We start from the raw sequence: 25,547 nt of genomic DNA, 5'->3' as shown, positions 1-25,547 counted from the left end.
TAAGGAAGATCTGGGGTGGCTTCTCAGTTCAGAATTCCTCACAAATTAACAGCATCAAGCAGAGGCAGTAGAGTCTAAGTTTGGAAGCTGCTTTTACATTAAGGACTTAATTAAATAGATGACAGTAGAGATTAGTGACATGTGCTGTGCTAATAATCTCTGGGATTCTCCTGCCTCATCTCCTTAGATTTCATCTTCCTCTAGAAATCTGGTTTGTGAATTTTGCCATTTGAATATTCCAGACACTACTCAAATAATTGCATAAAGACATTTTATTATGAATGTAATGTATATATATTTTTTTAATCTGAAGTGCTTATATAAACAGATCCATATTAGCTGAATGACAGTTAGTTTGCAGGGCATGACAGCGGCTGAACACCCTTCAGCTCCAAAGCTTTGCTGAAGTTAATCTCTTGAGGTTTAGCAGTACCCTTGGTGAACTTCAGAAATCGAATACATCCTTTAAAACGGATATTAGTGGTCAGCCCAAACTGGGTTACGCCATCTGAAAGAGGGGAAAAAATCAAAGGCAAAAGGAATTAAGTCAAGTTGATATTTAAGTTTGGTTTTAGAGTGTTCTGAAGGAGAATAGATGTCCCCAGCAATATATTAATGTTTTACTTGTATATCTTCTTTATTAAAAAAATGTCAAAAATTATGAGTGAATGTGGTAAATGCTTATACTAGTGATAACAATCCATTCTTCTTTCTTTTTTCTATTCTAGCATGACAGTGGCAGAATCTGAACACATTAAACTGCCATTGTAAGCCATGTAACTTGGTTATGTCGCATAGAGGAAATTAAGGAAAATTGCCAAATGGCAGCTTGCTACCTAAGAATGATGCATGCATGCTAGTCTGATCATCTCCAAATTCTCAAGCTATTTATCCACAGAATAACAGAAAAAAATTTAAAAAAAAGGCTAAAATAGATGCAATTCTCAGCCCTAACACCATGATAAAGCCAGTTCCTTAGTATGGAATTCAGATGTCATTTAAGGAACGGTTTTGAGAGTTTTCAAGTGTTGTGATATTTATGTATGTATGTATGCATTTATTTATTTATTTCTGTGCTTACAGTAAAGTCAGGAATTTGAGTACATCTTTGCCACTAAAGAAGGAGGGGATAGCAGTGAGGGTTGGTTTTACTGTGAAACTTAAATATTTCTCTCAACTCACTGAAATTTATTGCCCAACTTGTTTCTCGGTGTTCTTCCAAGTGAAAAAGAGATACAGGGATGCACTCTGATACAAGTCTATGTGACTGATAAAGGGTTGCAGAAATAACACCTGTAGAAGACTGACCGGCCATAGCATTATGCTGTTTCACAGAGGATGAGATAACTGAATCCATCCCTCACTCCTTGCACAAGGAAGAGTAATAGTAGGAGATGAGTAATGGCTCTTATGGGTAGCCAGGAATTTACATCCATTCCCATGTTCTGGTGGCAAAATGCTTTTCTGCAGGATATTCTCTACTAGGTAATTCTAGCTGATTTACAACTGTTTTGCACTATCTATGCAGCCAGGAGAAGCCTCAAGAGGGCTGGCAAATACAAATCACAGAATCACAGAATCCCAAGGGTTGGAAGGGACCTTGAAAGATCATCTAGTCCAACCCCCCCTGCAAGAGCAGGGTAACCTAGAGTACATCACACAGGAACTTGTCCAGGCAGACCTTTTAACAAAATGCTGTGATGCTGTTTTTTAAATTTGTGATGAGGGTGTCTGGGTATCAGGGAATGTTAAAACAAACCTTGGATGAGCTAGACTAAACAGTAAGAGAAGTCTGAGGTGCTTAAATATGCATGTAGTTTTATTAAATAATTTCATAATTTTCCATGTGGCTGAAGTTAGGAATATCATTTCAACAGGATCTAAGTGTAGGCTTGTTTTATACAGATTGCAGTTTTATTTCCATTTGCTTCTCTTACTATGTGCTAGAAACCTCTTAAGAAAAGGCTGCCACAAAGATGTTTTCCTTCTGGCACGAAGTTGTAAGTACTTACCAATAGCCACTGTGACTGAAGTACAACTTTCATATCTCACTATCAAGGACATTTTTGAAAATGTTCTGAAGCTTGAGAGAAGGCTTTTTGATAAACTGAACCAAAAATTAGAACGGAAGTAAAAACATTTTCCAGAAAATCATTTAGGAATTAACTCAAGAGGCCTCCTGCCATTGACCTGAGTATTCAATAGAGCAGACTCATACTGCAAGCATACTCAGGTTTTTTGTTTGCAAAAAAGAGGTAAACATTCTAAATGCAACAAAAACTGGCACTTTGCAAACAACTGTGTTTTCAGAAAGTAAACTGCAAAGAGACCAGCTTATTGATTGTCTATGGACAGATAAATACAAACATCTGTCATCAGCTTAGTGGAAGATGAAGTTAGTTACAGAACTCAGCCCAGTTCTGGATGGATCCTGTTCAATTACCTCTGCATGAAGCAAGTTCTCTTGAGGGCTTCCAAAATACCAACTAGCAAATTTGTATTTATTTTTTTTTCCCTTTAAAAACCACCAGACCACAAGCAGAGAGATCAGCTGGGAAGAGATGGTGTCCTCTCACCTCTTTGTGCAAGCTCTTGTACACATTCCTCAGTTTCTCAGGTTTTATAGTCTGTTTTACACACACAGTGATCTGCCCCCCCCAAAGGCATATATGCACTATTTAGTTAAATTTAAATTTGCCATTCATAAATTAAATTTATATTTGCCAAATGCTGTTACTATTGAAACATAACTATTAGGCTGTAACTAATCAGAAAGTTTTCAGAGAGAGGCTGTTTGTGCATGCAGCAGAGGTCAGAAAGTCTGCCTGCTCCTCTGTGACAGTTCCTGCATTTGAAACCAGCCAGGGGTAACTGTGAGAGTCTCTTGGTGCTGCTAAATTTCTTGATCCAAAATGCAGCTGGATGCAGAAATGAGCATCCATGGCAACCAAGACAGACTTGGGCAGTTTTACCCATCATCTTTAGCATACTAGTCCTAATTGCATTTAAGACATTACCAAGGCAGTGTCGCTAAAGCATAAGTAAAGCATAATTTGTGTGTTAAACACTTACCAGGATACCCTCCAACAAAGACAGGGTCATTGGTGTCTGCTGAGGTTGAAGTCCTGCTTGGGCTATTACTATCCACTTGTCTGTCATCCACAGTCAGCTCTAAACGGTGTTTGATCTTGTTTGCAAGAACCTTGTGCCACTGTCCATCACATAAGCTGCCTGGTGCATCAGGCTCATAGATAGCAGAGAATCGGCCTGCACCATTGTCAACATGAAACATCACCTGAAAGCATGACATGGAAGTTGAGTAATTCTCAAAACAGTTTTATAGGTTTGTGGGGTTTTTTTGGTGGTTTTTTTTTTCCCCCTGGGTATTTTTTCTGGGTTTTTTTTTTGTTGTTTTTTTGTTGTTGTTGTTGTTGTTTTATTTGTTTATGTTATTGAAAAGTCAAGATGTTCTGACTGCACACACTAAAGCTCTGATTTAATACCAGGCTCTAGGTGATGGCTGTCTCTTTGGGACTGCCCCACCCTAAGCTCTTTATAGTGATAGATTACTGGCTGGGTTTCCAGACTGTGAAATGAAAGATATACACAAGAAACTAATACTATTAATGACAAAGCTTTTCCCCCAAACTTTTTCTTACTAATTTAAGTAATGATGCTGCAGTTTTAGGAAAATCAAGTGTTACAGAATCTTTTAAAATGTCTTTATAAAAGTTTAAGGGTCTCTTGATACATGGTAAGCAGCAAGTGCTGTGTAAAGGAGAGCCCTGATATAGACTTATTGAAGACAACTTGAAATTGGGTTAGTAAGCTTGTATTTAAACTGCCTGTGCTTTCTAAAACCAGTCTCTATAAAGAACCAAAACTGCTTTGCTACTCACTTTTCCGTCAACTAATTCAATGCCAAGCCCATCCATTTTCTGGCTGCTGATGCCTAGGAGAACACCATTCAGTCGTGTTGTACGGAATTCAAATTCCACAAGGAGGTCTGTTCCCACTCTGTATGCACCAACTTGGGAGAGAAAAGGGGGAAGCATAGTAACATGAAGAAAATAATTCAATACATTATTCCTAATCATCACACAAAATGTGTTGCCAGTAATGCAAGGTAACTAACTCAGCACTATTAATGCACTCCTTTTCATGTGAAATGATATAAGTAACTGTTATGTTGGCTGTGCTTAGTGTGAGACCTTGCTAGAAAGTCATACAGTCTATCTCTAGACAGGATAAATAAAAATGACCAACAAGAGTTTCAAGTATTGGTTTCTGCCTTCAATTAACAGGAGTTAAGTAGCACTGGAAGTCTTTGAATGCAGCATCTCCTCTTTTTCTGTTATTTGCCTGTCAGCAGAATTGCTGTTCATTACCTGTTTTGGCAAAGCCTGTTCCATCAAAGTATGTTCCTTTCTGTGCAGTGACAAAGCATTTTCCAACACTGAAGCTGGAAGTTGGATTATCCAGGTCAACAGGTGCTTCTGTCATTCTAAAATTCCTGATGCAGCCATCGATGCTATAGGTGACCTGCAGTCAATATTTCAAACAGAATGTGTAACTATGCAAAGCAAGCTGCACTGCTCAGAATAAAAGCATAAACTATGTCATCAAAACGTACCTTTCCTCTGCTTCTCTGCTGGATTTATGAGGCTGAATAAAACTTGAATTTTACATGGCTAATCCTTAATATCTGATTGTAATTGGAATCAAATCTTAGTCATCCTGAGGATGAATTACATTGCTTTTCAGGGATGTGATCTGAGTCACATCTATTTGGCTTAATGTAGGGGACACAAAAATTCATGGCATAATGAAACATAGCAAACTACATCAGCAATGCGGGAACTTAATGGCCTGTACTTTACCTTTTTAATTGACTAGGTTATGGGGTTTGTGAGTAGATGAAGACACTGGATGTAGTTCCCTGGATGCTAGTAATTTTACTAGGGCTTCCCACCCACCCCTCTCTCCCTACTTTAATCACTTTAATGTGGGCCTACTGTTACATGGTAAGGCAGAGCATACATAGGTACACAGCTACTAAAATGAAAAAAGCCCCTATGTAAAGGTTGTTGACTATACGTATTCTTATAATAAACATATGTAGGTCTGGTGACCATAGTGAGAAGGACTGCTCTGTTGGCCAGAGAGGCAGGTGGAAGCACAGGGTGTGCCCAGGTGTATGGAGGCCTTTGTGCAGGGAATCTCCAGTTCGGCTTCTGCACTGGGAACACTTTACTATGACTCCAAGCAGGTAGTGTAAGAAGTGAGATTCTGCCTTGGACAGGAGTGTGGGGCTGCCCAGGCTCTGAGTGTGATTAATACAGTGTCCAAGTGGGACCTCTCTAAGCCACTGGCATCTCCCCCAGAGCTCTCCCTCTCTTTTTTTCTCTGAGGTGTGTAGAAACTGCGTTTTGGTTCTCAGCTTCAGATAAAGGCTTTGATATTTGACTCAAGAATCAGGAAAATTTGTCTCTGATCTCATGGGAGAGAGGAAAATGATAAACATGTACTCTGAGGAAGAAAAGGAAGACATATTCATAAGCAATGCAGTAGGAAGGAGAAAAATAAAAATCAGTGTACAAAATACAGCATGGAAATATGTATGAATACAGAAAGGAGAATGGCAGACTTGGAGAGGGAAGTCTCCGCTCTGTGCACTACCTCCTCTGACAATGTCCTGACTAGTAATCTGAAAAAAATTCCAAAGAATTTCTTCCCTTGTAAATCAAAGCTGATTGTATGGTGTAATTGTATCGCTTGTTACTGCTTAATACACCTGTACATTTTTGTGAGAACATGAGCAATATCAGAGAATAAATTCAGACCTGAGCTGATCAATGCATTCTGTCAGATTCTTCATAGACCTTTATCTAATTCCTGAGATGAAAGTCATCTCCAGATCAGCAAGTTTTGTTACAAAGAAAAAGGCACAAAAGAACACAAATCTTGCCATTTTCACTATGAGAATGAGTCAAATGCAAAATTTGTAAACAACCAAGTAACACTCTCTAACTTCAGGATTTCACTTTTCCTATGGAAAAGCAAATCTGGTTATACTTTAGCATGGGAACAGACAATATAACCTCTTGCTGAAAGCAGATTTTTGAGTGCTTAAACTATGACATCTGCTGAAGCCAGACAAGTAGGTATCGATCTTCTGCACTGAATAGAAAGCCAGCCTACCTACAGTTACCTATTAGATTAGTATCCTAAAAGGCTGATGTATGTTTTGAAGAAAACACTAAATAAGATAACACATCCTTTCAACTTACCTTACTTTAGAGCCTTTACGTGAAGCCTGTAACACTAATAATACATCATATGGAGTATTTTACTGAAAGTGACTGAAAGGCAAGCACTGTTTCTTACTTTCTGTGAATGACATTTAAAGTCACAGCTTCATTTAAATCTCAAAGCACATAAGACTGTCAGGATCTGGCACGACTGTTATTGCCAGACTGAGCCATTTATCTGGATGGGTTCCCTCCATTACTTCTGACATGGAGCAATAGGTAAGGATTTCGTATTACCTTTCTCCTTAGATTAGGATTTGTAAATTGCAGATGTATTTCAAAGAGCATAATTTGATAATATTAGGAATTATATTTTTGGGGTAGTTAGTTGCTTTCTGGTTTTCAGTGCCTCAGATCTGGTTTGGTAAATTCAAATGACCAATTTGCTGAATTTGGGCTTTCTGCACAATCCATAATTTGCTGAGAAATATGATCTTAGAGGTTAGTTTTCTTTATGAAATATGATTCTCAGATTTAGAGTGGTTACTGTTCCCTTTCATTTACATTCACAAGTTATTATAGGGACTTATTTAAGAAGGATCTAGGAATTTCTTTTCTGTATTTATTTTCTGTACCTAAACTGATGAACTCTTACGGGTCTATAAACTAGTATTTGCCAGTCCATCTTACTACAGTGGTATTTATTGGTATGTAACATCTTTGAGAGTCTGGTTTGTTTCCTTACTGTGATTTGTACTCCTCTTTACCAATTCTGTATAACCACCTGGAATGAGCCTAGACATAGCTGCTACTGACACTCCAGGTTTGGGTTGGCTTTTTTTCAAATCATGCTACACTATATGCCTTATCTGGTGTTTGCTACAATTAAACTTACTCAAGTTTTGGCTTCTGCTTTGAAAGACCCCTCTACACAGAGAGAAAAATAATGTGGGGAAGAGGTTTTTCTCTGATTCTGATACTGGCATATCTTGGGGTGTGGGAGAGCAGCAGGAAAGTGAGATGACTGACATGGAGTTGTGCAGATAGATGCAGTAAATGGCCTGGGAGAGGAAATACAGTGTTCCTAGTTGATCCTATAAATTTTATAACAAAATTATCTTCACCTCTCCAGGCTCTCTGTTTGCCAGGGTAATTTCTGTGTCAGAATGGAAGCTGGACATTTAGACTGAAACAGTGATAAATTGATATATGCACATTTGATTTGGAAACAGACAACAGAGTTTTCATGGCCTTACTTCAAAATACATTCTCTCCTAGTTTATTAATAACAACACAAACCAAATTACTACAATAAGCAGCAGAACCACTGGGGACTTCATCCAGGGTGATTTTGGTTTTTGTTGCTTCTCTTAGGAGACGCTTTCACTGCTTTTTAGCATTTATTGCTTGATGAATTACAGCTAAGAGAAAGGGGAAGTAGTATTCAGGACCTTATACTCCAGCTGTAATACAAGTCGATACAAGTGTGTGGATCTTTCCACATTTCCATAACAGTATCTAAGTCTACTATTTCTAGTTCTTTGCATTAACTGGATTTTGAGTCAGATCCTTCCACTGAAAGAATGTAGTGTACCTCAAGTAGGGTCCATTTTAACTGTATTCTTGAGCAGTCTGTGGGAAAAGCAAAGCAAAACAAAACAAAACTGGGAAGACATTGGTACAAATCAAGACATAAGCAGTGTAAGATTAACAAACTTGCTTACCGGACCGATTCTTCTAGTTGTGTAGTTAATGGGCAATCCTCCAACATACAGCATTCCTACAACATCCAATATATCAGCCTTCTTGGGGCTAACAGTCCTGTTTGAAACATCATCTACTATAAGGCTTCCTTCTTGCTTCGTTCGAACTATTTTTATCTAAAAAGACACACAAATGCAATGCAATTATAGCTTTCTTAAAATAAGGCATTTCCAGATTGTAACTAGCCTTACAGTCCAATATATATAACATAGGAGAAAGTTGTAGGAATGGTTACAGAAATACCATGGCAGCAACTATGGTTGATGTTCATGGAACAGAGCTCTGGGCCAGGAGGCATCATGACTATAAACAGACCTCATAGCAGCCTTCCCGTATCTGAAGGGGGGCTACAAGGATGCTGGAGAGAGCCTATTCATTAGGGACTGTAGTGATAGGACAAGGGGTAACGGGTTCAAACTTAAACAGGGGAAGTTTAGATTGGATATAAGGAAGAAGTTCTTTACTGTAACGGTGGTGAGGCACTGGAACGGATTGCCCAGGGAAGTTGTGAATGCTCCATCCCTGGTGGTGTTCAAGGCCAGGTTGGACAGAGCCTTGGGTGACATGGTTTAGTGGGAGGTGAACCTGCCCATGGTAGGGGGGTTGGAACTGATGATATTAAGGTCCTTTCCAACCCTAACTATTCTATGATTCTATAATTTATTAGAACAACGGAAAAGACTTGGGGTTTCTTTAAAAAGCTTCATTGTTACTATCATAGGCATGGCACAATACTGGTTTTCCTGGAACCAGACAGCAATTTGAAGTACTGGGAATAGTAAATACTGAATCTTAATGGTACCAGTTGCAAATTTTTATTGCAGAACATGTTTGCAGACAATACTGAGTTTATGATTCCACTAGTTTGGATGTCCCTCAGATCATAGTTAATGCTAGAGTAAATATAATACCAGCTATGTTCTGTTGGTATTATGTCTTCTGTTCAGACAAATGGGCTGTGAATTGCGTAAGTGCAGTTGCTGAAGAGTTAAGGAAATTCTACCCCAACAACTGCAGTCCAATGTCTTTCCAAAAGTTTATACTGAAATCTCTGCAAATCAGTGTAAGAATGGTTCAGTATAAAAAAGGGATAAATGTAAAATGCAACCTATATGTTAGCAGATTTCTAAACAGCACACTAGTTAGCCCACCAGAACAGCGAAGAGAGACAAACAGCATTTTTCTTTGGCTTTTCTTTGATATGGCTATTTCTACTGTCATGCAACTGGGATGACTGAGCACTAATAAGGGGTGGCCTGAAGGTGGGGGTCTGAACTTGGTGTTTACAGATAACTGTATGTTTGAGATGGACAATTAAACCTTGGGCGGAAGGAAGATTTGGAGAGTGTGACAGGAACTAGGAAATACTCTTATGGAAGATCTAAAGAGATAGCAGCAGCATGATGTGGCTTCTGTAGGCCTGATGGAAACATTTTTAACCTAAGCCATTTTAAATGGAGGAAAGACTGTCACTAAAAGCATTATTTTAAGGAGAAGCTCCTACTTTCTTGAAACAAAGACTGTGGTCTTCTCTTTAAAAAGTTGCCTTTTTCCACTCTCCCAAAATGGACTTCCTTGTGTTTTCCTGGGAGCTGTGACTTTGGCTTTAGTCTTCATTCTCTCCTACAAAAATGGGATCTACAACAAGGGTCTCTTTCTTACTGGGTGCCAAGCTGCATGGCCAAAGAGCACAGTATTCCAACAAGAAATATATGCTCCAGTTAGTTCTCTCAGAATATAGAGAAAACAGCTAAAAGAGCAAAATGCATCTTTTCTGTATTTATACAGAGTCTAGCAGAAAGGGGCCCTGGTCTACTGCCAGTTCTCCTAGGCATCATATAAACCAGACAAATAATGACTACAACTTTATTTTTTCCCCTCCTGAAATACCTTGGTATAGAGTATTTGCTATCATCAAAAGATTCACGAATAAAAATCCAGCAAAAAAAAAAATTCCTGCAGAACAGGGTGGGAATGAAACAAAGAGGGACTAGGGATGACTGCAAAGGGGGTTTCATAACAGAAAATACAATGGGATTTTTTTCTCATTTTCCCATTGATGGTGATGTGGCTAGTGACTTTCCAAATATTTGTCCAAAATGTAATGTTTCTTATAGTATGTAACTTGAATACAGAGTTCCATGTATTCTTTTCTTCTCTATCTTTATTACTGCCTTCAAGCTTATTATCTAATGAATATACTGTGTCTGTTCTTGGCCCAGTAACTACTAAACTTCATGGTTGTGATATTATTTCTTCCCTTACCATCCAAATACCACAGGCATTGCATACAAATGCTCCTTCTCATAAAGTCACAGAAGGGGCTGCCAAATACATCCAGGAATATAATATTTATTCCCTAATGAATAGAATTGATGATGCAGGGAAGATTTACTTAAATGTTACTTCTTTTTTCTTTATTCTTAGCATTATGGCTGATCAATGATATTAACATAGAAACAACTGGTTTTAATGGTGTATTCCATCATCATGAGCTGATGCTCACCTGAGCCCTATTAGGCAGGAAGGAACATATTCTGCAGTTCCTTGCCATACATGGAACATACTCTAAATAGGTCCAGAAATACGTGTTTCCTGAAGGACAAATTTTAAACATCAGCACTAACTTTTCTGTTTATGGAATATGTAATGTGTACTTAACAGTGACTCTGAAACCCCACATTTTTCAGACTACATAAAATCCTAGTTGTAAAGTTTATCCTTATGTGCATGAACAGACTACATTTTGCAAATATCTTAAAGCAAAACAAAGCTTGCCTTTAGCATGACAAAGAATAACTTAGCATTAGAGATTATTATACCTTGTGCCACTGCCCATCATTTATTTTGTTGGAAATCATTGTGTTGGTGTCTCCACTCCCCAGATCATAGCTGAAGTAAGGCAGTCCATTCTTTATCTGAACTGTAGCAAAATCAGCATGGTTGATGCGGGCCATGTAAAACAGCAAGCCAGAATCAGCTGTTGTTCGGACTTCAAATTCAATTGTAAGTCTGGAGATCAAACAGCAACAAAGGAAAAGATATTCAGAGGCAGACAGTAGGCAAATTTATCTGCTTTACCCTTTTGTGTTCCTCTAAAGTTTACACTTAGAGGCCCATTTTGCTTGTCCATCAGAGTTTAAGAAAAATAATTTGGTTATACATGAACTGCATTTCACACATATCTGATCCCTGACATGAATGTTCATTAGTCCCTTTGCTGCGGATGTACAAAAGTGCAAACTTGGCATAGAATTTCAAGATACAATTCTCAGCTGCAGCTGTAGTTGCTAGAAAATCCCAGCGCTTCTAAAATTCCAGCGGCATTATCCATCATCCACACACATAACACTCACAAAGAGGAGCAAGCTACAGTAACAGCTGGCAAATGCTGAGTTTCTAATGAGTTGTATTGCCTGAAGACAGGTTGCAGAACTTTTAAAGATGCAGAGAGAAGAGTTTACGATCAGCATATAAAACACTTATTCTGCTTTCTTCCAACAGAAAATGGGGTTGTGTCTGAGGAGGTCTGTTGACCCCTTGGACAGAAGGGTAATAATAAAAATATCCCCAACAGCAAAGAACCTGTTAAGAAATTATTTAAATTACCTAGATGCTAAGTTTGTACTGGCTGCACATCACTAACCTACCCCAAGCTGAGTTGGGAAGTTAGTGTCTGAAATCAGTTGACAATAGAAATGTGAAAAATCATTGCATGAAAATGATCAGGCCAGTATTCTTATTTGAAAAGAAGATAATCAAGAACTCTAGGATTACATATGTATTTGAATTATATCCCTAGTTGTCTAAAATTAGCATATGTGAAAATATGCAGTACAGCACCTTTATAGGTAAAAATAAGTGTGAGGCTGATGGACTTGTAAACTATAAGGCAGCAAAAATGCTTAGTGCAATGGTGTGGCACATTTGTTAATGATCATGTGTCTTCAGAGTAAAAATGAACAATTAGTAAGTTATAGCTTCACAAATCTTTGGCACAGCAGTATTTTTTATAAGTAGCTCTTGGAATTTCTTTGCATATCAACATATATTGCTATACTTTGTGATGGCAAAGTCATTTTGCCTGTTTGCTGCGCAAATGTGACCTAATTACCAGAGGAAAGGGGAATAAAGATTTGCTTATTACAAGAAATTATCAAGTTACTGAACCAAGAAACCTTCTTCTGAAAAAGCAACTATGAACTCAGTTGCATGACCTGGTTCCATTCTTCTGTTTGTTTTTCTGCAAATCAGTCTGGGATTTGTGTGTGCCTAAACCTTTAGAAAGAGGTAAACTGCTTTTGTGAGAGCTACTTAGGTGGGCACTTCATTGCCTAGATTTTACACTTTAATTAAGCAGTTTTTAATGAAATTAATTAGGGGATGTGATCTTTTTCAGATTATGCCCATGATTTTGGGAGATGCTTTTGAGAATATCAGGAGGGGCATTTTATTTTTATATTATTCCATCAAAACTCACTGCTGAAATAAACAATATACCTGTTTTTCACTTTGGTGTCATCAAATGCAACTGCAATGTGGCTGTTCCTTGAAAGACCAAATTGCTTGCCACCTTCCAAAATGGCTGGTTCTGTGTCAGCAGCACAGGAATCCTGCAAAATAGCGATCATACAAATTTCATATTTGGTATCTTTCTCAGCTGTGCACGTGCTGGAAGTCTTTCAGCTGCTCAGGACTGAGAATATTTCACCTTGTCTAGACACTGGTTCTGCAATTTTCTGGTGTGTTGATGTCTCACCAAACTAAACCACAGCAAAAGTCAGCTAAAGTTATAAACCAGTATGACAGGAACTTGGTATAAAAGCAGAGCTCATTAAGCTGGCTGTGAAAGGAAATAAAAGTAATATATGAACAAGGCTGCTTTCATGCCACCAGTGGACATTTACAAGAGTCTTAAGTGATTTCCAGGCAGCTCAGTGTACTCTTAGAGCACATAAATGCATTTTACACAGTAGGATTACCTCTTACAGAAATGAAGCAAGACTTAAGTTTTAAATTGATGCTTTGCTGTAGTCACCTTAAAAATAAGTTAAAAGTAGTTTCAGATCCTGCACCCGTCAACGGGTCCTCCATTTTACTTCTTTATATTGTTTTACAACCGTCTTTGTTTAATGTGCTCTTTCCCTGGTGCTGTTGAAAGACCACACAAACAATAAGGAAAGCCGAATAACTGATAGAAGTAACAACTGTTAAACTTCCATAAGCTGTCTAATGTAGACACATTACCTAGGGGGTAAAGAAAGAAACTCCTCTCTGTCTGTTCCCCTTCTATTAATCTTAAAGTGGTGCAACAATGGAAGGTAAAATACCTTCTGCCCAGTGTAATTTTCCCGCTTTAATTTCACCAGGTCTTTTAATCTCTGGCCCTAAAGCTTTTGTATAGGGGTGCCTGGGGCTATGCGAGACCATGGTAATTACAACTCCTACTCATGTCTAGTTTTGCCTCCCACTGAGAGTATTGTGAAGGAACTATACAAAGGATCAAACACAACACAATCTCAAGACAATACCACTGGGAAAAAAAAAAAAAAAACAAACAAAAACAAACTCTGATAGCTGCAAACTCTCTTTTTAAGCACTGTGGCTGATATAATTTTGGATTTGCAACAGTCTTATTTGAGCCCTGACTCAGCAGGGACCAGCAAAGCACAAGGTGCAGTGCATTGCTGACAAAGTGCTCTTTCTGTGAAACATTTTGAAAATGTCATGGGTGACTCATCAGGCAGTGAAATTTCTTTCTCCCTTACTCAGTTTTTTAGTAGTGTTAGTGTTAGATTTTTTGCTTTTACACGTCACAAAAATCTTTACAACAGTATAGAACACATCTAAACATCAGTTTTCTGCAGCAAATGCTCTGATTTGACAGAGAACACCATGCATTACAACATCAATGTGCAAGAAAGTCAAAAAAAAACCAGGAAAAATTCAGCAGGACCAAAGAACCAAACAAAGTTATGAACGTGTGATAGCAGTCTTCCAGTGATTATCAAATAGGAAAAAAAATAATCACATTCTTATAATTCTGGGTAAAGGTTCTAAATATTTTAAGCTTTACAGGTTTATCTAAAAGTTTAACAACTGTATTAATAATAATACTGTGTGTATAATGCTTTCAATAGCATTTGGGCTGGCTAAAATTTTAAAAGAGGGACTAGCTACTGGTACTGGAACAACAGGAAAGAATTGGAAAATAACTAACACACTTTTCTGTGGCACACTTTCACATATTACATGGTAAAAGGAAATATTCTGACAGTAAATGCAAATCTATGCTAGTAGATGTTAGTAGAGGGTCCGCTGTTGATGCTTAAAGCAGCTCCTCAGCATCAGCCAACACCGCAGTTTTATTTCATCCCAGCAGGAGGACTATAAGGAAGGACAAGGAGTGGGGGAGAGTGCCAAACACACAGTGACAGTGGGAATCATAGCAAGCATACACCAATTATTTATTGATAAATACTGATCAATAATTAGGCTGATGTTGAAATGCCAGTAAAAAGAAAAAAAAATAGGGCATACTTAAATAACTTCCAGGTTTTATTCACATCCTTCACAGACTGTGAACTAAGCATGGATCACCAGCCTATATTAAAATATTCCAGGTTTGGGTTTTTTTAGTACTGGCTTTAAGGTGTCTTGGGTTTAAACCTGGGTCCTTAATAATTACCTGAGATGCTCAAGACTGAACTCTTCAACTGCACTTTATTTCAGTCTTGTCAGATGTCAAGGTAAATGTCAGCCAGATGACTGGTAAATCAAGAAGCTAGGTGTGTCTCACAGTGGAAATGAGGAACAGAAAAGCCCACTGGTGGACTGCACACATTCTACAAACAATGCTGTATTAGCAATTAAAAAGAAAGTAATTAGGGGAAAAAGGAAGCAGCAGTGAAGCAGTCCCCACAGTTCACTGAACAGTGTTAATAAAACAATGAAGTAATGCATGGAGAAATAGTGAAAGGTACCGTCATGGAGTCAAATGGAGAAGTAAAGCTGGCGCTCTTCATTTCAGTGGCAAGCGAATCCTGAGAAGCAGTGAATAACATGAGGCAGAAGTAGCAGTTACCCAAGGTTCAGAAACATCTGGCACTCACAGCAAGCAGCAGCAGCAGACTGGTGAACAGTGTATTTCCCAACTGCCTTACTTTTATATCTTGTTTTCCTTTTAGTCCAGGATAGGTTGGGGTTTGTTTGTTTGTCTTTTTTTTCTTTTGATATTAAACTCCCCTCCCCCCCTTTTAAATGCAGATGAATATTAGAGATAAAAAAGATCCTAAGAGGCCTCAAGTAGAACAGATACCTTAAGTGTATTTTCCATATACAATTCTTCACTGAACTCTGTACAATGAACTGCCATATAAGTTCTAGCTCATTATTAGACTGTAGTTACCCATTGCGTTACAACAGTCCCCAGAAAAATATTTGGAGAACTTACTTAGATGAACATAAGAACCATCCAAAAGCTTGCCTTATTTAAAACACTTTCAAGTCATCAGAATACTAAAATGGTTTCATTTTTTTCCAAGAGAGAAAGTAAAGTAATGGTGTTTTGTTTAGATTTTTATTTTGAAATCCTGTTTCAAGTTATCATGGTTCTAGATATGTGATATACAAAACACACCTAGCTACAATGGGACTAGTTTCTGATATTAATAAGTAGATCCATTCCTCTCACAGTCTTACTGTGCATTTGTACTCTCATGTGCTTCTGCATTATTTTGTTAATAATGTTTGATCAAGGGATACTATGACTGCACTCTTTCACTACAGTGAGCATTAAACTGATTAACCCTTTTTACCTTGCTATTGGTTGGTTCCTTCTCTTTCAACAGTACTCTTACTAGCATGGAAATTTGCTTACTTTCAGAAAGATGCATCGGGCCCTCATGGTACAACTACTCCACCTTGTGGGAATGAGTCAAAAATGCTGCCCTAGAGCATTAAAAGGCCGATAACTCTGGGATTCAGGGCAGCCTGTCTTAAACCCCAAGCTCCCATTTTGAGGTACACAGAAGGCTGCATGTGCTGTGGAGACTTCAGGGGTGTCTGAAGACAAGTCCATCTGATTAAAACTGTGCCATATGCACCTGACCAAGGAAGATGGCCATGAATGTCAAATATAAAATGAACGAGTTAGGGGTTTCGGCCTAGTTTTTTGCACCTTTTATTTTTGTAGGAAAACATTGTTAAAAATCGTACCCATGTCCAAGGAAAATCATATACGAATTCTGAAGATGAGTCAGGTAGCAGGGAGTGACTGTGGCAATGAATTCAGGTTTCTCTGTCTCACACTGACTCACTGAAAATCACATCCTTTTTTTTTTTTTTTTGTCTTTATGCAATTAATTGCTAATCTTACCCTCAGTGTCACACTGAAAAATTCAGTACAAACAAACACCGTGTTCTGAGTAATGCTGTGTCAATGAGGAAGTATGAAATGGGAATGAAGATTAAATCTGACCCATCATGGGAGCACTTCTCAGAATGGTTAAAAGATCTTATGAACCCAATCTAGAAGAAACTGTCAAAATTAATGATTCTTTTATATTTTATATATATGTGTGTATTTAAAAGCTAATTAGATAATCTGGTTGTTAACTTCTCAAAGCTTATTATGGTAGTGTCAATTCTGGAAGCATAAACAGGCTCCTATCTGGGAAGTGGGCAGTCTTCTTCTATTGTTTGCAAATCTCACCCATACTGAACTGTATCCAGCTGTCCTGGTTTCGGCTGGAATAGAACTACTTTTCTTCCTAGTAGCTGGTGCAGTGCTGTGCTTTGGCTTTAGTCTGACAATAATGCCAGTAACACACCAATGGTTTAGTTGTTGGTAAGTAGCACTTAGCCCCGAGGAAAGACTTTTCAATCTCTCATGCTCTGCCAGTGAGGAGGAGCAAAAGAAGCTGTTAGGGAGCAGAGACAGGACACCTGACCCAAACTAGCCAAAGGGGTATTCCATATCACAGCACATCATGCTCACATATAAACTAGGGGAGTTTGCTAGGAGCTACTGATCACTGGCTGGGGATGGGCTAGGCATAGGTTAGCAGGTGGTGAGCAACTGTGGGCATCACTTGTGTTCTCTGAATTTTACTCCTCCTTCGCTCCTTTTCCTATTATTATAATAATAATTTCTATTACCATAATATTTTACTTTATTTCAATTATTAAACTATTCATATCTCAACCTGCAGGTTTTACCTTTTTCCAGTTCTCCTCCCCATTCCATCAGGGTAGGGAGGAGTAACCAAGCAGCTAATTAGCAACTAATTACCAGCAGGTGGTAATTAGTCAACAGCTGGGGTTAAACCGTGACACCTGCATAAATCTGTGGGTTTTATGCATGTCTAATAAAATGCAAAGGTTTTTCCCCCAAGAGTATCATCTATTCTTCAATTTAATATTCAGATATCTAAATACAGCTTTTCTGGACAGTAAAATGTTACATAGATTTGTAAAACTGCTACATTTGTGATGGAAGTTTCTTCTCAATTGTTATTGCATAAGACTGCTTGCTGATATTATCTAGCTAAGATTTCTGGTAACAACAGCTGAACACAATTTAGCAGTGACTGGGGTTTCAGTCCTTAAGATCGTAAGTCTCCTGACCAAAGTTATAAAGTATCAGTGGAGGAATTGCTCTATCAAACACACCTATCTGGTTTACCTGTTTCTTCATCCTGTCAGTGACGTGGCTGTTACCCTGTGCTTCAGAGAACAGCACAAGAAATATCATAACAACTTTGATTTCCTATAGGAAAATTTCCCTTCCAACCCCGATCAGGTATTACTTGGTTTACATACTAAAGTGCAAGGGTTTAGGGCTAAGCATGCAAGCCAAAGCAAATTCTACTGGTGTATTATTCATTAAATTACTGTTATAATCCAAGCAAATTACACCAACCAGTTTTCCATTATCTACAGATTTTACTGACCTGAAACAAGGTGTTCCCATTACAATATCATGATAAATTATTATTATTTTTGTGGCAAATTACTTTGTTCTTGATGGCCAGCCTTTCAATTTCGCCTGGAAAAAGAAATTTTTCAAAATTTACCTGAGTTATCTACACTTACAAATGCTGCAGGTAGAGATGGTAGTGGAGGAGGAAGGGAAGCAGGAAGAGTCCTGGGTCTTTCTTTCTCTCCATTAGTGTCTGGTTCAGGCTGGATCAGGACTGTTGTGTGGATTGGTTTATCTTCCTCCTCAGGTGGCCTAACCTCTGGTTCTAGAGAGGGACATCGGCCAATATCTGCATTTTCAAAGGACACAGGCTGAGCAAAGTCCATGGGGCTGAGAACATACAAAGAAATTGATGTCTGTTAGTTTTTCTGCCTTTTATCTCTCCTTTATAAAAAAAAAAGCTGTATGCTGCAGTGCAATTCCACTTCACAGGACACAAGAGCCAGGACTGATCCTATCTATTTTAGGTACAGAAGTGGGACACTTAAATTAGAAGTGGTAGTCACCATTGACTTTCCTTTCTACAGTCAGTGCAGAGAGACAGGCATCCTCTTTGGCAAGCTTTACCAGCCTAGGTAGGCTGAATCACACTGCTGAGAAGTCTTTCTCTCTGTTGTACACTGATGGGGTGAGTGTGATGAGATCCTCATTTAGGTACTTCAGTATTAGATGGGAACTTTCTACACAGGTTTTACTTTTTTCACCATTTCCTTTTGTTTTACTTAAATGTTTTTTCCAGATTACTGCAGCATGCACTTTCCACAAAGCAAATTGATTCCTACGGTGGTTCTTATACTCTTGGAGATTAACCTTACTTTAAATAAAGTGTTATAATACACCATAAGTTCCTATAATTGAAGCAAGTCTTACTGTAGTGTTACTGTTGAATTTCTCTGATTTTATGGATAAGTACCCAGGTGCTGGCTTGTCTGCAAAACATTTCATTAATTGCATAGCCTATGGAATGTATATTGTAGGCAAAAATAAAGAAAGGGCATATTAAGAAATCAGATATTATTCTAGGATTTGCTGTTAGTATGATTACTTGCAATAATGCTGTTTCTTTTAGCAGCCAAGGTAGCTAACCAGACGTCATTAACTGGACATTTATTGACATGAGCGAGACTTACGTGGCATTAATGACAAGATTCCATATACAGCCTTCAAATGGTGGTATGTTTCTGAGCAGTGCAGTCTGAAACTGAGAAGAAGTACCCCCCACAAAGAGTTTCCTGACAGATACAGGCTGGTCTGTTGGCAGTCTCTGAGTCTGGCCTTTGTCTTCATCTACTTGAACAGTGAACATCCTGTGAAAAATATTTGAAAGCAAAGAAATGCGTATTTTACTTTGGTTATTGTCTGTATTGAAATCACCACTTTGCAGGCCCCATTTACTCCTACACCAGCTATAACACTAAGCAACCCAAATGATGTAGTTAGCAGCTCACATTATACGCATATTAACCACCAGAATGTTTTCAGTTACTGGTATGCTTCCTTAGTAGCTCTCTGGTAGAGTTTTGCAAATGTGCTGCAGAGAAGTGGTAGTATCAGTCACTGATTGAATAGGAAGAAGCTGTTTGTAGTGTGGCAACACTGACATGGTAATGCCCATCTCTGTAGTATCGTGTGTGGAGCAGTATGGGAACAGCATGAGACCACATTTTGTTTGGGCTCCCTATTTCCTGGTTTTCCAAGTTATCTCCTTGCTGGGGGACAAAAACTGCTACAGACTACTCTGACTGCAGAATCAATCACAGATACATGCTGTACACTTTTTAAAAGACTGGCAGCTTTTATCTGGGGAAGACAGCGAGTAGGAAAATTGCTGATAGTTCACCATGTACTGATGCAAGTTCTATTATTCATTTTCACGGGTGATGCACATGCTACAAGTTAAAAGACAAACCAGTCTCATGGAAGATACTGTTAAAGTTGAACAGAGGAAGACAGAAGCATCTGAAGCACAACACCACTGGCTGACCATGCCAAATCGAGGAATGGAAAAAAGAGCAAAGGCGTAAATATGGTGAAGGGCATTATTGTGCTAAAAGCAAGAATGCAGATGAGAGAAAAAAAGGTGAATGCTTTTGCCTGTCAAAGTTACTAAGATGCAGATGTTGGGGATTTGTACCACATTTACAATAAAACATGGTAAAGGGGTGAGAAAGTGAGAAACTAGTTTGCCAAGCCATACCATACACTGTATACTGAGAAAGAAGTGTAATATAAAGGCTGTGGAATTGCAAGACAGTGGATTATTTTGATGGGCAACATATAACAAGGCATAGCAATAAAAGTGAAAAGTTTAACTGCTGGGACAATTTAACCAATGATAAAATAGAAAATCTCCATCTTCTGAACAAATCCAACTTAAAGTAAGCTGAGTTGCAAAGGATAGATAAGAGTTTCAGTATTTTTGAAGGTGAATGTAAAATGCTAGTTGGCATCATTTCTTCATGTTGGTAGACTATCTTTAATAGTAGTTAGCCATGAGAGAAACAGGGCCACAAAAAAAGAGCTCTATGTGTCTCTGGTAAACTCTGATATTATTGATGAAGTGCAGTTTTTGTTTCAAATATGTTACAGTCACAGTAAATATCAGGACCTAAGTATTGAAGAATCTTTGACTACAGTTAGTTATGTGAAAAAGTGTTAGGTATCTGAAAGTAAGTAGCTTGATTTTTCAGAGTTACTGAGCATTGTTATGACCTATCTGAAATAATAAGTATCTGGCAAATAGCCTCACTTTTTTAAACTGCAAAATTATACTGAACACCAATATTCTTTTTTTACAATAATTAAAAATGTTAGCAACTGAATACTGAAAATGTTTTTTGAAAAGAGGCTGGTTTTCATATGTAAAATGCTTGACTCTTGTTATTTATACAAGTCATTGACAGAACTGGATAGTGACTTAAGCACATGAGTTAGATAATTGTTGTACTACATGCAGATTGCTGTTTCCTGATAGTTTTGGATGGATTAATTCAGTCTAGGAAGCTGTAGAGTAAGAAAGTGATTAATTCTTCAAAGGCTTGAAGGAAGCAGGTATTAAAAGTCTTTGTCGGGAGAATTTCAAGGATTTCCTCCAGACCCTTCAGCAGTGGAAACAGAGGGAGAAATTTCTCTGGGGACAGTTCAGAGCAACAGTGATTTAGATTCTGTTAAGAGTTGCTGAGGGGACACTTCACTCTCAAGATCACTGCTGCAAGACCCGAGTTATCCTTTGTGTGGTTGCATGTTAGCCATGGCTACTGATTGTCAATATTTTCATTAGCACACAGTATTTCATCTCATTGTTAGCCATTAATATAGTAAACATTTTGGCTCCAAGCAGAACCATACAATGATGTGCATTAGTCTTCAACAGTATCCTATAATTACCTTGGAAGTGAAAGCAAATATTAATAATTATATGGACAATTATCTCTCTGAAGAGCTTTCAAATGGTGTTTCTCATATTTAATAAAATAAAGCTTCAGTTCATGATGAGTAGAGGAGGGGTTAATCTTAATTTTTATCTTTTCACATCCATTTCATGTTACAGAAACTGCAGAGTTCAGACAATTTGTTTTGTAACAGAGCTACTATGAAAACACAGTTTTCATCTGAACAAGCATCATCACTGGATGGCATTGTACGGTAGTTGTGTCTTGACATACTCTCACAGGTCAAGCTACTGTACTTTCTATAGCACTCCATAAAAGAACTTTATTTTTTAGAGCTTCTTATTATCATTTGCATATTTGTGTTCTGTCACAGCGACACAAAACGTTTCGCAAAATGCAGTTACCATTTCCAAAATTTTTTTTTTCCCCAAAGAATATACAGTTTTACCTTGAACTAGTCACTGAAGCTGGGAAGAGATATTGTCTGGAAGCACTATTTCTAAGATTTTTCATCAATACAATTGAAATTCAGTCAGAAAAGTATACTGACAAAGCAAAGTGAATTATAGCGAGGATGGAAGGGCACCTGGGTACTAGACAGACAGGAACAATTGCACAAGAAGGCTATATCGTTGTGGGGTAAGGCGGTGAAGCCTAGTGTTCAGTGTGCTTGGATAAGTGCATTTGGTAACATGCTGGATATCACATCTTTCTGTTTGGTTTCTTTTTTTTTAAATAAAACAGAACAACATTGTGCCTAGTGCACTAATCCACTGAATGTCTGTACAGTATGTGCACATTTGTCCACAACAAACCCTACTTGGAACAAGGGGTTTTCCAGGCCATAAATAATGACTAACTCCTACACACTACAGCAGAAAGCTCTCTCTAATCACTTTCTGAATGGCAATTAGCTTGGGGCTTTTTTTGTTTGGTTTTTGTTTTGATTTTTTTACAATATTTGAGAAAGGGCAAAGGAATTTAAGTGAAATTCTGTTTAAAACAACATGGTCTGAGAAGGTTTGCAGTGGCTTTCCAGCAACAAGAATGACTGCCATTTATTGGGTAAAACAATGTGTCTTCATTGTTTTATCCAATTTAGCTGGGCACCACTGTAACCACATGTATATACACCAGCACATGGCATTTCAAAAAGGCTACAGTCTGCTGTGCTGTTGCTGTTTGCCTACTTAGAGAACAGTCTTTTTCTACAGGTCTTGAAAAGGTGATTTACTGCACCACAGCAGTATTTCTCATCCACACATTCGATTAATAAAATGTATTTGACAAGAATCAGAAGGTTAAAGACACCAATTCAGACAAATGCAGGTGTCTGGGGAAACAGGCTGATAGACTAGGAAAGCAAGTAAACCCAGCTCTGCAGAATAATAAGCACTGTCAGAAACTAACTTCTCAAAAGGCTGCAATTACACTAAACTCTTGGTCTCAGCAGAAGCACTTGCATGGATTGCTAAAGATACTGGTACATTAGCTTTGTTGAATTAGCTCTGCTGTTTGGTCTGTACTGCTTCTAGGTATTTGTTACCCTCTAGCTCGTTCTATCCGGATGGAGTGTGCCCTGCCATCGTGAAACTCGCCGGATTCTGGTCTGATGGTGATTCTGTAGGGATCCCGTATCCCAGTGGAGATATGCACTTCTAGTCGACCTCTGTTCAGGAACACTGCATAGTAGGCCTGCAATGTATATGTTGGCACAAGAAGGTAAGTTACATTTGAAAGAAATTATTTCACTTAGTTTTACATTATGTTTTATGTTTTATCTCTTACACTGGTTTTTAATTTGCTCACCACAGACAAGATAGTACAGTTTCAGTTCTGCTGCTGCTGTTACATTCAGACCTTGTATTTTTGTAATGAGTGGGTGAAATGAAGTCATGATGGAAAGCCTCATCAGTAGATTTAACTCTCTGTGTACCTTTTTGTGGGGAAGGATGGAGACTTCTAACCTACAATTCTTCTGATTGATTCTTCTACAATTCTTGCTGGTACAAGGCCTGGTCTTAAACGTGAATAGTACTGATCTCAGCGCGAGTTCTGTGTTTGGAGGGCTGGCAAATCATGCCAGTAGTTGCTCTAGCAACCAACATAATTTTGTAGTGGTTTTCAGGATCTAAACTCCAGTTACTATAGCAATGAGTGTCATGCTCATTTCTGTGACCTGAAGAGGTGGGAAATGATAAAGGAGCCCCTACCCTGAAGTTAATGTCGGGCAGGTGAGCAATTATAATGTCCTGTCCCTGGAGTGTGTTCCTTCAGGTCATTGAAGGTCACTCTCCTCCAAAATGGGCAGGAAGGAGAATAATGAAATATCATTACCCAGAAGTCCTGAAAAAAGAAGGCATCAAAATATTCTGTTCATCTGTGTGTAGTATGGCTTGTCTGTGAGGTTTTTAACTAGTCAAGATTTGAATAATTTCTGACAGCAATTACACATTTACCAGTTAGTTACTTGATCTCTGTAGGTACTTCCTTCAAACAAATTGACTCTATTCTCCTCAGAAAGGATTTACACTGCAGATTTGTATTTATGGGAGAAAAAGAGAGGTTAGAGCACTCTTAAGTCTTATATCCCACAGAAGTGATCCTGAACATGGTGCTTATCTTGCACTGCCTTTTTTCTTTTTTTTTTTTTTGTCTCAAGGGAAATAGAATGGTCCTTATCTATGTCTGTATGAACAGGAACGAGAGATAATGACACTGCATAAGTAGTCCTCAGAAAGAGTGTAGAACATTATTCTCTAATATTTAGGTTTGATTAAAAAAAAGAACAACAAACCCAACATGACAGAATCTATATGATAGAAAAATCTGTAAGAGAAACAGTTACTCCAATGCAAAAAAAAAAAAAACAACCTGGTGCCAAGCCTCTATCAGGCTCTCCATCAGATAAAGGATATCATTAGAAATACTTTTTTGTCAACTACTGAATCTTCAGTATAAACATCTGACTATGCCTTGAAACATATCAAGTTCAGTAAAATTGTGAGTTTTCTTTATCTTTTGCTAGGTTTCTTGTACCTGTCCTGTTTGTCTGCGTTTCCGCAGAGGGGCAGGTTTCCTTCCAGTGTACCCGCGCTTTCTCCTGGGAGGGACAACTGTGCCACTTGTGCCAAATAAGATTATCCCAGACTCATTCTTTGTGCTGAAGGAGAGATTGATTTCTGTGCCCACGTCAAAGGACACAGGCTGCAGTTCCACAAAACCTGGCTTGGGGAAGCTAACTGTATAAATGTTCTGTAAGAAGAAGAGGACAGAAAAGTGCATTGGTAAAATTAAGAGTATGAACATGCAGAAAGATTTTTTAACTAAAATAATAAACTATGTAAATATAACCAGTGTGAAGACATGGAAAGTAATAATAACCACTAAGCAATTTACATCTCAAAGTGTTGTGCAAACACTAATTTACCTGTTTACACCTGGCATCATTAGAGTATTTCTAGAATCCTGTCTTACAGGAAGGCAAAGTTCTAGTCTTATTTTGGTATATCCTCTTGGATTAAAAATAACTGTTCACATGTGGTTTTTTATATGAGTGTTTTCCATTGAGTTAATACAGTGGGATTTTGCTTTTAAATCAATACAATAGATAATATAAGCCATTATGAACATAAACTAGATACTATTATTTGTTAAACATCCCCGGATAATACTTTTAGTTAACCAGCCATTACTGCTTCACCATTATTGCTTCACTAAGCAGTACTGCTTTCTTGATGACTCGGGCTCATAAATGAAGAATTCATTGCACATGGCCCAATTCTTTGGACATCAGTAGCTATTAACACAATTTAAAAAGTAGAATAAAAAATAATACATCAGTGCATACTCCTGAATATTTTCTGTAATTGCTGCCAATTCATGTATTCTTCCAGATGTGGAAGACAAGTCTATAGGAACACTGACTTTTAATAAAGTAACTCATTATTTTTTTCACTGCAGTAGAACTGTTTTCAGATCTAGAGATAATAGATTATACCAGATAAAATTACTGCTGCTGATGTTCACCTTTCTCTAAAATTTGAGGGCTTTTACATTACGCAGTGTATATCCAGTCTTTATCTTTTGCTTATACTTCTCTTTATTTTTTAAATTATCCTACAGACCCTGTTTCGTACAACTAAAATATTTTATTTC

At 38.0% G+C, this 25,547-nt stretch overlaps 1 protein-coding gene across 1 annotated transcript in view; it reads right to left on the bottom strand.

Moving 5' to 3' along the window:
- Window positions 1-297: 297 nt before the first annotated feature.
- The window catches only part of LAMA2 (laminin subunit alpha 2), a 361,887-nt gene continuing 336,637 nt past the window's right edge, over window positions 298-25,547 (bottom strand). Inside the window, exons 54-64 of the mRNA XM_031054109.2 lie at window positions 24,429-24,644; window positions 22,936-23,084; window positions 19,128-19,304; window positions 18,111-18,327; window positions 12,516-12,628; window positions 10,838-11,027; window positions 7,976-8,131; window positions 4,389-4,542; window positions 3,900-4,030; window positions 3,073-3,295; window positions 298-508 (exon numbers count right to left, since the gene is read on the bottom strand). Of these exons, the coding sequence (XP_030909969.2) occupies window positions 351-508; window positions 3,073-3,295; window positions 3,900-4,030; window positions 4,389-4,542; window positions 7,976-8,131; window positions 10,838-11,027; window positions 12,516-12,628; window positions 18,111-18,327; window positions 19,128-19,304; window positions 22,936-23,084; window positions 24,429-24,644 (1,884 nt within the window). The 3' untranslated portion in view covers window positions 298-350. The remainder of the gene's footprint in view (window positions 509-3,072; window positions 3,296-3,899; window positions 4,031-4,388; window positions 4,543-7,975; window positions 8,132-10,837; window positions 11,028-12,515; window positions 12,629-18,110; window positions 18,328-19,127; window positions 19,305-22,935; window positions 23,085-24,428; window positions 24,645-25,547) is intronic.

This window comes from Melopsittacus undulatus, chromosome 3 (assembly GCF_012275295.1).
Source record: "Melopsittacus undulatus isolate bMelUnd1 chromosome 3, bMelUnd1.mat.Z, whole genome shotgun sequence".
Taxonomy (NCBI): Eukaryota; Metazoa; Chordata; class Aves; order Psittaciformes; family Psittaculidae; genus Melopsittacus; species Melopsittacus undulatus.
The sequence above is the reverse complement of the archived record's forward strand: the minus strand, read 5'-3'. Positions and strand labels throughout refer to the sequence as shown.